This window comes from Durio zibethinus, chromosome 9, assembly GCF_047325235.1.
Source record: "Durio zibethinus cultivar Kanyao isolate XHJ-2024 chromosome 9, ASM4732523v1, whole genome shotgun sequence".
Classification (NCBI taxonomy): Eukaryota; Viridiplantae; Streptophyta; class Magnoliopsida; order Malvales; family Malvaceae; genus Durio; species Durio zibethinus.
Window position 1 is genome coordinate 3,957,125 of NC_143170.1, and position 12,627 is coordinate 3,969,751.

At 30.9% G+C, this 12,627-nt stretch overlaps 1 protein-coding gene across 1 annotated transcript; it reads right to left on the bottom strand.

The window, feature by feature from the left end:
• Positions 1–9: 9 nt before the first annotated feature.
• On the bottom strand, positions 10–3,984 carry LOC111284514 (zinc finger BED domain-containing protein RICESLEEPER 2-like). Its single transcript, XM_089765542.1, has 4 exons — positions 3,842–3,984; positions 733–2,845; positions 569–639; positions 10–225 (listed from the first exon to the last, which is right to left on the bottom strand). Exons 2-3 carry the CDS (start codon positions 2,833–2,835, stop codon positions 598–600), a joined length of 2,145 nt encoding a protein of 714 aa, XP_089621668.1. The 5' UTR covers positions 2,836–2,845; positions 3,842–3,984; the 3' UTR covers positions 10–225; positions 569–597.
• Between the last annotated feature and the right edge of the window lie 8,643 nt (positions 3,985–12,627).

Consider the following 12,627-nt stretch of genomic DNA (forward strand, 5'->3'; position numbering starts at 1 on the left):
ACAATCAAATTTAAGCAAATAAAAGTCTCATTAAATGATTCAAATACAACACACAAATATAAGACATAATGAAACTTAGAAATTAAAATCCTAATTGAAAGATAGTAAATATCCAAGCAAATAAGTTCACAAATAAGTTACAACAAACCAACAACAATACATATGCTGCCTTCACAATATTATGTCTTCAAATGAACATTGGGCTCATATTGCTTTTCAATAAACCTATACAAAAGAATAATTACAAAACAAAGAAATTATAATTAACAATAAGAATAACGATAAAAGTACCCATGCAAGAAAAAGATTGTAATATTATTACAATGATCAATAACTTTAAATTTTTAACATTAGCATCAACATGGATTTTATCTTGTCAGTTGTCTTATAATCAAAGCAAAAAAATATAAACAATATCTTGTCAATTACCTTAACATGAGTTTCTATCATTAGTTAACCTATGGTTCGTAAATTATAATGCAAAAAGCTCAATCTAGACTAGCTACTACCTATTTTTCTTTAGTAATGTTGTGACAAATTAAAAGTATTTAATAATAATATTTCATACCTGTATAGAAGACATTAGATATCCTCACTTTAGGGAATTTTGAGTGCAATCTCAATTGATTTCTTCTCTTTCTACATAGATAAAGTAAAGGAAAATAATAGTTAAAAATTAGATTAAACCAATGATAGTCACCTAATAACAAAATAATAATAAAAAAAACTCACTTTGTTCTTCTTCTTCACTCCATGAAGATTCCGACACCAATCTCCTCCACAAAGTAATGCTTGCACTGTGTCAGGAGATAAAGAAGCACGATAAGTATCAATAACTCTACCTCCTGCACTAAAGGTAGCTTCTGAAGCCACTGTAGTGATAGGAATAGCAAGTATATCCCGAGCCATCTTGGATAAAATACGATACTTCAAAGTGCTCGCTTTCCACCATTCCAAAGCATGAAACTTAGTGGAATCTCCTTCACAGATAAAACAGCCCTCAGCTAGGTAGACATCTAAATCAGACTGTTGTGGTTGAGCAGTTTCAACTGATTTTACATAATTTGCAAATTCAAACCAACCAGAAGAAGAAGCTTCTATATTCATACCACTAATACCATTATCATGTACTTGAGTTTCAGCACTATGCTCATTGCCAAATTGATACTCACGAGCATATTCATCATAAATCTCATAAAGGGCATCTCGAACTTTAGCAATATTTTCTTTTGCTTCTCTATCAGGGTACATTCGAGGAAAGCAAAACTCAATCACCCTCATTTTGCACCTTGGATCCAAGATTGCTGCTATAGACATCAACAAATTACATTCTCCCCAATATTTATCAAATTTACTCTTCATCTTACGAACCATTGCTTGAACAAATTCATTTTCATCATTCATCCTTTTATCCAACAACACTTTCACACGATAAACTTCATTCAGAAACAGGTTTGAAGTTGGATAATCACTTCCAGAGATGATTTTAGTGGCTGAATTAAAAACTTCTAAAATCTCACAAACTTTCTCCACCTTTTCCCAATCTTCATGACTTGGACAACATTCATAATGAGATTCTCGCTCTTTGAGTCTCGAAAACACTTCTTTGAATTTGATTGCAATCGACAACATCTCGAATGTCGAATTCCAACGTGTTTTACAATCGAGAATGAGTTTCCTATCAGGTAACTGTAACTGCTGTACTATATCAGAAAATGAGTTAAGTCTTGCCTCATTTTGATTAATAAAACTGACACTTTCATGAACATCACCAATCACATTCTTAATCTCAGAAAGGCCATCTTGAACCATGAGATTTAAGATATGTGCACAACACCGAACATGAAATAATTTTCCTCCACAAAGCAACATCCTATTTCTTGAAAAAGTGTCTTTAAGAATTCTAATCGCCACATCATTGCTTGAAGCATTGTCCACAGAAAGTGTAAACACCTTGTTTTCAATTCCCCATTCCTTTAGACACTTAAAAATACAATCAGCAATCTCAACACCGCGACGAGGAGGAGGTATGTGAACAAAGCTAATAACACGCTTTTGCAATCTCCAATTAGAATCTACAAAGTGTGCTGTAAGAACCATGTACTCAATCTTTTGATTACTTGATTTCCATAAATCTGTTGTCAAACTAATCTTGCTGACAGTCTTCAACAATGCCTTTAATTTCTTCTTTTCTGCTTCATAAACTTGCATGCAATCTTTTTTAATAGTATTGCGTGATACCTTTTCCCATTCAGGCATCCCACGTTTTTGCATCATGTTAAAACCTTCCTCTTCTATAATCGAAAAAGGATGCTCGTGCATAAGTATCCAATGTGCAGCTGCTTCTCTCATCTTTACCATATCAAACTTGCCATCTGTGAGAGCAGGTAATATCTGTACATCACCACATGTGTTTACTGGCTGAAAGTTGATCATTTGTTGTTGATTCTGAAAAATTTTTCTCTTAACACAAGTTGTCAAATGCCTCTTAAATTGAGTTGTACTTTTACTTGTATTTATTGCTAGCTTCTTCTTGCAATGGACACACTCTCCTTTTTTGGAACCATCAGAAAGAGTGACTTCTTTGAATTCTAACCAAACAGCAGATGTCTTTTGCCTCTTTTTCTCATTACTTTCTTCACACTCTTCAAGGTCAGCATTATCACATTCTCTATCATTGGCATCAATGATTGGTGTTTTATCTGTGTTACCATTAGTGGCATCTAAAGCTTCATTCATTGAATCATTACCATCATCTGACACAATTCGACTAGTAAAAGAATTTATTGTCGGCTGAACTGGTATAGAAGAGATATCTGGTGTGGTTGATGACATGTTTAGTTTCCTATAACAAAAAACAAAAAAGACAAATCAAAACAATAATATAATTTTAGGATCAAACAATAATGCAAACAAGTTGTTAGAAACATGTGCGATAAATTTTATTGCCAGAAACATGCTAAACAAGTTGCGAGAACAAATTATTGGAAGAGTATAAAATTTTATTCTTTGGAAAAATATACTAATATTGTAGGAATTTTAATAAATTTAAGATTACCTACTTCGATAATAATTTCAATTTCTAAAATCAATTTCTTAAAATGAATATTTCTTATTAATTTTTACAATTATACATGCCTATTTAATATTTATATAACATTAACTCAATCTCATTAGAAATAAGTGTCAGGTTATATTCTAACAAATCTAATATGCATAAAAAAGAAAAGTATTCACATTAAACAGTCCCCAATAAATTAGTGATGAACTATATGGAAGCTCAAATTATGATTATGACTAAAAACAATAGAGCCAATGACCTTTTTTTTTTGTTAAATAATATGAACCATCCAAAAGTTTTTCTACTGATAAAGCGTATTGTGCAAGTCTTGAAGTGGCCCAAATTCAATTACTTTCTTGCTAATAATATAGAGACTTTTGGTTTACAAAATTCAGTATTTAAATGCAACTTCACAAAGAACATACTGCTTTTCACAAGTTTGCAACAAAAATAAAAATATAATATGATAGTGTTTGACAAACAAATCAGAATTGAGAATATCAATACTAACAAATAGCTATAACACCTTGCCCCATTTCATTGTTGTTCTCGATCTGCATCCCCACAATATTCATAAGGGTATTTAATTTAGGCATTCATAAAGGTATTTAATTAAGGCATTCTTATTTAAACCACCTTTTAGCATGAATTGGAAGCCTAACATAAAAACATTTAATAAAAAAATGGCACTCAAAAAGTATGTCATGGAGAAAAGGCTACGTTGAGGGATCGGGTTCTGTTCAAGCTACTGCAAATGTCGAATGGGTGGAACGAGCTTACCTTTTAGAGAGAGGAAAAAGGGCTACGTTGAGGGATCGGGTTCTGTTGAAGCTGCTGCAAACGTCGAATGGGTTCTGTTGAAGCTGCTGCAAACTGTTGAAGTTGCTGCAAACGTCCAATGGGTTCTGTTCAAGATCTGTAAACTATTGAAGCTACTGCAAACTGTTCAAGATATGCAAACTGTTGAAGCTGCTGCAAACTGTTGAAGCTGCTGTAAACTGTTGAAGCTGCTGCAAACGTCGAATGGGTTTTGTTCAAGATCTGCAAATTGTTGAAGCTGCTGCAAGCTGCAAACGTCGAATGGGTTTTGTTCAAGATCTGCAAACTGTTGAAGCTGCTGCAAACGTCGAATGGGTTCTGTTGAAGCTGCTGCAAACTGTTGAAGCTGCTGCAAACTGTTGAAGCTGCTGCAAACGTCCAATGGGTTCTGTTCAAGATCTGCAAACTGTTGAAGCTGCTGCAAGCTGCAAACGTCGAATGGGTTTTGTTCAAGATCTGTAAACTGTTGAAGCTGCTGCAAACTGTTGAAGCTGCTGCAAATGTCGAATGGGTTCTGTTCAAGATCTGTAAACTGTTGAAGCTGCTGCAAGCTGCAAACGTCGAATGGGTTCTGTTGAAGCTGCTGCAAACTGTTGAAGCTGCTGCAAACGTCGAATGGGTTCTGTTCAAGATCGGGTTATGTTCAAGCCTTTTAGAGAGAGGAGAAAGGGCTTTCGAAAGGGTGGAACAAGCTTGGAAGATGGAGTGGGATTCGGGAAGAAAAGCCGCCGCAAGTAGGGCTGTTGGTGAGTGAGAGAGACGGGGAGAAAAACTGAAGGAGAAGAGAGAAAGAAAGAAAATAAAATTTTAGGGTTTTTTAAGTTAAGGGTAAAAAAGTAATTTTATAAATAAAATAATAAAAATAAATATATAATAGAAAAGCTCGATTAGGCTCGCGAGCTACTCGAGCCGGATATAAGAATACTCGAATTCGGCTCGATCGATAAGTCGAGCTACTCGAGCTCGAGCTCGACTCGATAATAATCGAACCGAATTCGAGTTTTCTTCGAATCGAACCCGAGTAGCTTGCGAGTACTAATGTATCATTTACACCCCTAGACTGGATAGCATTATAATTGTAGCTATAAAGATGACATATTATATTATATGATTTCGATACTATTATGATAATTCATTCTTTTTTAAATTAGTAAAATTCTCTTTTATATACATAAATCACTTTTTTATTCAAAAACTTTTGTACAATTAAAAATATAAAAAATAACAAAATCATTGACTATATGAGTCTATGCAGATAATGAAGGTTTAATGACATCCTTAAAAAATATTATAGTTCAATTGCAAAGCAAATACTTAACAATTTATTAAGTAGTTAAAAAGTATTAACATCTACGTTTACTATCAATATTTTATAATATACCCAAATTTTTAATTAAGATGATTTTTTTTTTGTTTGTTTGATGAAATATAAAATAAATAAATTTTTAAAATTTAAAATTAAAATAAAATATATTATATTTAATAATTTAAAATAAATAATTATAATTATCATAGAATTTAAATTCAATATTTTTTTTTATAAGGAATTTTAATTTATTGAATCACTTTTTATGTTGGAAGGAAACACGTAAGTTGGTATCTGATCTAATGGCTTCTAGCGAGTTTGTCAAGCATGTGAACGGTTAAGATGTTCTTTACTAGATAAGCGTTCGATGGTGGTGGGTCAGCGTGCCAGTGTCCTGTTAACAGAGACCATTCAAAAGTTCACGTCTTTTTTTCATTTCCTTCATTTTTTTTTCCTTGTTTTTTTTTTTTTTTTTTTTCTATCTTTTTTCCGTGTTCTATACACAAGGAATCATCAAGCCAAACACGTGTTAAACAACATGGAATTTTGTTATGTTTCTTGAATTGAGAAAGAGTCAAATGAAGAACTATATATATAAAAAAGAAACGCATTTGTTAATCAAATATTTACATAATTTTTTTATTTATTTTCCTGTCCAATCATAAAGTATTTTTTTCAATGCGATTAAAGTTTTAAATTGAACTCCTAAATCAAATCACAGTCGCTATCTATTAATTTGGTTGCGTCATATTAACTCTTTTTAATGCGATTTTCTTGTATATTTCACTGTTGGTATTATTATAACATTTTGAAGCATACCGAATATAAAGTTGTCCATGGTTACTTGACAGGACTTGGTGTTTACTTTTTTTTTTATATATATATTTAGCTTTAAAATGTAGGAAATTTTACTAGTGAATCTAAATATCCAATTAAAAAAATGATAAATTAAGGGTCATTTGTTTTTTTTTTTGTTTTCTATTTTCTTTTTCAATTTTTTTGAAAATTAAAAATAAAAATATGTTTGGTAAGTTGTTTTTGTTTTCTGTTTTTGAAAATTAAAAATAAAATTTTAAAAAGTTTTAGAAATTGTTGAAAATAAAAAATACTTTTTAAGATTTTTTAAAATAATTTGATAATATTACTGCATGAATACTGTTCACATAAATTACAACTAAATCTCTAAAGTAATGTTATAATTATTATATTAATAAAATAATAATTTTATATAAATAATATATTAATAAATATTATTATATTATTATTAATATATTGAGTTTAAAAACTTTAATCACTTTTTTTGACATATTTTTATTTTCATATTTTTTAAATAAAAATGTTCTATCCAAAGATATTTTTAAATTTAATAAATAAAAAAATAAAAATTTTAAAAATATTAAATAAAAAATAAAACATAGAATAATACCAAACGAATCTTTAATAATTCACACTATTAATTTCAAAGCATTTAAGAGTGGGTTTGCCCAACAAGACCGTAGTTGTGTCAATGGTCCAATTATTGATTGACCAAAATAAAAAGCCAAGAGTAATTAAATAAAGACCAATCTTGCTCATATCTTAGCGTAGCTGGAGGCAAAGCAGCCGGTTATCGAATCTCAAAAAACCACGTATTAATGTTATCCATTTAAGTGTGATGCTATGGTACCTTATTAGTATTTCTTTTTTCTCTTTTTGGTTGTTTAGAAGAATTTTGATAATATTACTATTAAATATTATAGATATTGAATTTTATTCGGATTTATATTTTTTATAATCTAAAAAAATTAATTAATTAAAAAAATTAAAATTTTAAATAAAAAAAAGAAAGAAAAATGAAAAATCCAAACAAAAGAAATAAAATGGAAATGGCTGGTGCCAGTAGGTACCGTGCACGGCACCATTAGCCACCCACGCCCTGTCACTACCCCAGCCATCATATCATCCCCTCGTCCAGTCCCTTCACTCCATCAGCACACATTACCACCATTTTTAACCATATATGACACTCGATTCTCCTTCATTTCAGAGTTGGCTAAAACGCTCGGATATCCCTTTACCATAACACCAAAAAACACGCACTCCTACCAACAACCTCTCAGACAAAAAAAAGCCAAACAACCCCCCCAAATACTCAAACAAAAAAACAAACAGATCTACGAAAATCAACAAAAAAAATCATAAAACATAAACCACAGTCTTCGCCAAATCGGTGAGAAACCCAGTGCAAAGGAGATACTTGCAACAAAAAAGAAAGGTTATTAATTTGAGTTTTTTTTTTTAAAAAAGAAGAACAGAAAACTTTGAATCCTGATCTACATCGATTGGGGACGTTTCCAGCGAAGAGGAGATCAGATCTAGAAAGATCGCTTCGAAAGAAGCTTTCAAGAGGATTTCAAAATTTTCGATCATCGGCGACCACCGCCAGTAATGACCTACATGGCTGTCAGCGTAGCACACGACGCCAGATTCTAGCAGAGGACAGAGAGAACCGAAAATTCTAAAAAATTTTTTTTGGTGAAAATGACGAAATAGCTGAAAAAATTGACTTTTCTAGAAAACCTAGAAGCAAAACGATGCCGTTTCAAGCATAAGAGGATCCGCGCGTGGATCGAACCTGACCCGAGATTCGCGTAAACTGACCTGTCGACCCGTCTTAGCCAACCTCTAGTCGGTTCAGACGAACGGCCAGTGAACCGATCGAACTGGTCCGAACCGTTCCTCAACCGGCTTAACCGAACCGTGCGCTGAACCGAACCTTTTTCGATCCAATCGAACCATCATTAACCGATCCGGTTTAGGTAAAAAAAATTTTTTTTTTTATTTTCTAATTTTTTATATATTATTATTTTTGTTATTTTAAGTATTTTTTAATATATGTATGCATGATAAGTTTTAATTTGTTATGATAAGTTTTTTTTATTGTTTTAATAATAATAAAAATGAAAGTAAGTAAGATAATAATTAAAAATATATATTAAAAATGCTAAAGATAATAATAATAATAATAATAATAATAATAATAATAATAATAATAGAATAATTATTATTATTTTTCCTGCCTAGATGTTAGAGGGAATAAAAAATATTTTTTCAAAGAAATAATTTCGCCTAGGTGTTGAAAAATTATTATTAATAAATTTTCATAAAAAACAAATATAAGAAATTTTTAATTGGTTTTCAAAAATCATAAAAATCGAACTTGCTTCGAAAATTCGCCTAGATGTTGGAAATTTTTAGAGATGTTCGTATTTTCTTAAAAACGAAATCTTAAACACTAATTCTTAATTTTCAAAATCCTAAAATTTGAAACCCCTAAAAATCTAAAATCCCTTAAATCTCAACCCCTAAAATCCGAAACCCTCATAAAATTCGAAACCCCTAAAAATTCAAAATCTCTTAAATCTAAACCGCTAAAATCTGAAACCCCCATAAAATCCAAAATCCCCCAAAATTCAAAATCCCAAACCTTTAAACTCTTAAATCCAAACCTCCTAAAATTCAAACCCTTAAATCAAAACCCCAAACCTCAAATTTTTAAGATCGAAACCCTAAAATCTTCAAACTCTAAAATCAAAACCCTAAATCTATTTCAAAACCTTAAGGATACGTGTGAAAATCTCACATAAAATGGTTTATTCTCGAACGCTGCCTAAATGATTGGGTATTTAGGAAACTCCATTTCATTAAGTTTTTTATACAAGTTTTTAATTCACATTAATAGTAAGATTAATAAATAAAAAGTATAATAATAAATTGGGATCTTAAATATAAACAGTCGCACCTAAATTATGCCTAGATGTTAGAGAGTCGGGGTGGTTTCATTATACTTAAGAACCCAACTTTTAAATTGCATTTTATTTTACATGACATCCATTAGCATACATACGTTAGCGTGTTATCATCAATAATTGTCGGCATTATTCTCTCTTTAATTTACTGTTTGATGATAAAATATTTTATAATAAAAAAAATAATACATTTTTTAAAAAATTTTGTGATATTATAAAATAAAATAAAAATAACATTTCGAAGAAAATAATTCTTGGTACTCTACCTAGAAGTTAGAGAGTCACTAATAATTATCTTCTATAAAGATTGTTATTTCATTTTAAGAATTATCGTGTTAAATCTTAAGCAAAAAGAGTTATTTTAAATTCTGTCTAGATGTTGAAAAATTTTAAAATAATTCTTTAACTTCAAGATTTTCTCGATATTCCTAAATAAAGAGCTTTAGTAAAATTTTATTTTTTCAAATGAAGTGAATTAGTATTAAATTTCAAGTCAAAACCATTTTTATCCAACACCGAAATAGTGCATAATTAAATGGTACCAATTTATGGGCGTTGTGGGGGTACTAATCATTTCCCACGAGTAACCGACTCCCGGACCTAATCTATTTTTTTTTGTAAACCAAAATTTATCTTTTTGATAAACTTTAAACCCGTTTTTATAGTTTTATTAAAAAGATAAACTTTTGGGTGGCCAATCACATCCTAACAAGGATTGGTGATGACTCCCCTTTCATTTACTTTGATTTTAAAACTCTTTTATATTTGACGGTCCCAAAATCGTTACGACAGTTTGGCGACTCCACTAAAAAATTTAATTTAAGAGTCAAGCCAAAACTTTTAATTACGCAATATTAAGAATTGTTGGATTTAATTGGTTTTATTTGACATTTATTTTAATCTCCTTTATTTTGATTTTTCAAAAAAATATGTGTTAATGAATAAGATAAATTGTATATTAGTTGTTGTTTTATTTTAATTTTACGTTTATGATATTTTGATTAATATATTATTTTGCACACACTTTACATATTCATGCATGAGCTCTAGACCCGGGCACTATCCCTTTTAGGAGAAAGTGAAGTAGCTACGTTCTCGTGAGGTGATAACTTCTACATTTGCTAGCGAAACACTTTCATTCAGATTGAACCATTTTCGTTAGTAGCCTGTAATGGGTGATGATCAGGGAGCCTTACTAGTCTATAACAAATGATAATGTAAGGAATAGTCTGAGAACCTTTAGACATGTAAATCTTAACCTGACATATAGTGAGCTGTAAGGTCTAACTTTAGGATAGAGCCATGCTGTCCCTTTTATGAGAAAATTACCTAAATTAAGACATTATGTATATTCTGTTATGACATATGTTATACTTGTTCATTCATTTACTCATTTTTATTTATTTGTTTTATTTACATTATTGATTTGTTTAATTATTTTATTATCTTCAATTTTGTTACATGCATCATATAGGTATCATATTTCTAGAGGGTATTATTTTGGATCAATCTTCAGTAAGAAAAACTTTCAAAAAACTTAAAAGATGTCATCCGTGTGTAAAAGCTACTTAGAAGTTAAGAGCCATTCAGAAAGCATTTAAGAGAAAAAAAAGAGATTGCTTAGTAGATGGTCACATATCGGTGCTACCACAGTCAATACATATGGATCTCAGCCATAATAATATATCAAAATTAGAAGCTATTTGGAAATAGTGAAAAATAGAGAGAAATGAATCTTTTTTCAAAAAATATGAGGATGTGACACTGCTTATGTCATTGAAGGTTGATGAATAGCTGATGAGAGCTGCAATACAATTATAGGATCTATCTTATCGATGCTTTGTATTCAACCAAGAAGACTTGGCCCCCACAATCGAAGAATATTCTTCTTTACTCCAGATAGAGTCTACCAATCAATATAAGATCTATTGGAAAGAGTATAAGACTATCGGATATAAAAAGAAGTTAGCCAATATCATGCAAGTAGAGGTTGAAAAGATAGACAAACACAAGAAGAAAAAGAACAGAGTTGAAACTATTCCATCAGTTTTTCTGCTTGCGTATATAAAGAAGTATATTGAAATTGATCAGGGATTGAAGGTATTTACTTTGGTTGTGTATGGATTGATGATATTTCCTAAGGGGTTAGGACACATAGAAGTATCAGTGATTGACTTTTTTTAACAATTAGATAAAAGAATAATCTTTCATCAATTATTTTGGCAGAGACTATTAGATTACTTAATTTTGGGAAAAAAAAGACATCATTTTGGCCATTCTTCGTTCATTTCAGTCCTATTAAGGAGTTTATTGCTAAAGAATAGAGAAAAGATTGGATAAAAAATCAGTGGTTGGCATTCTTTTTGAAGCTCACTAGCGATGATGTAACATAGAGGGCACCATGGATGCTTTCGATGGCCATTTTATGTAGTTGTAGAGATGAGTCATGGGTATCTTTGTTAGGAATACGAGAGGTAGTGAGTTATACGCCCCTTATGGTTCAAAGACAATATGACTCACGACAGTTTATCCCTATGACTCATGGACTCAGTTCACTCGAGTTCGATTATGAGACACCCGATTATGTGAAAAGGGTTCGTGAAATCATCAAAGCATAGAATTAAGTTAATCGAATGAGTCCAACTAGATTTACAGATAATGTTACAAAAGGTTACCTTGTTTGAAAGATGAAAATGGTTACGAAATTAGGCCTCTACCAACCGATGTTTCAAAAAAGTTACCAGCTCCTATTTTAGTATCGATATCGTCAATTTTTTAGGTCACCCAACGAGAGTTTGAGATTGAAAAAAAAAGGTTAGAGAAAGAGAAGATGGCTATGATGGATCAGGTTAACCAATTGAGATATGATTTAATGATAAAAGATGATGCAGTATAAAAATTGACCAAAAAATGAAAAGTATTGAAAAAAGATATGTAAAATCTATATATAAAAAAAAAAAAACTAAGGTTGGATAGTAGACCTTTGAAGGGATCCAAGAAAGATGTGAAAGAACTATAAGATATGATGGAATATTGAAAGAACAGAGCTCGAGAGAACAAAGAAATGATCTCCATACTCATCAAAGAACAACATGAATGGAAAGAAAAATTTTTAAGAGCTTCTGAAAAGGTAGCAAAGCACCAAAGAGAAAGTGAGAAGCTAAAAGCTGAACTAAGGAGGAAACAAAATAGGAACTTCGATTTACAAAGTGAGAAAAAAGTCTTAGAGCAGGAATTAATGAACTTGGAGCTTCAATTGATAAGCAATCAGAGTCACATAGATAAGATTTTGAATGAGTGGTAAGAGAGGAAAGATTATTAGGCTCGCACTTGCAATATGAAGGTGGATGCTAGAGAGATGTAAAGAGTGAAAAATTTAGGAAGGCAGCAATACATTGAACATCTGACTGCTCAAATCTATAAGGTTGTAAGAAAAGCAAGCAACATAGTTGAAAAGGTAAAAGTACTGGAACGAGAGATTGTACCAATCTAAGGTCACAGTTAAAGATTATTACACTTTTTGTATGAAGTTAGAGAACAATATGCTCAAATCAAATATTTTTATAACTTTAATGCAAAAATGATCAGATGATGTATAAAGACTCCCATGGTTAATGAAAGGTTTTTTTTGCTTTGATCGATCCAAGATAATG

Bases quoted from the DNA above. Each gene is read 5' to 3' on its own strand.
- LOC111284514 (XM_089765542.1), bottom strand. From the start codon at position 2,835: ATGTCATCAACCACACCAGATATCTCTTCTATACCAGTTCAGCCGACA. The intron at 640-732 runs GTGAGTTTTTTT...TTATCTATGTAG, and splicing joins GAGTGAAGAAGAAGAACAAA to AAAGAGAAGAAATCAATTGA.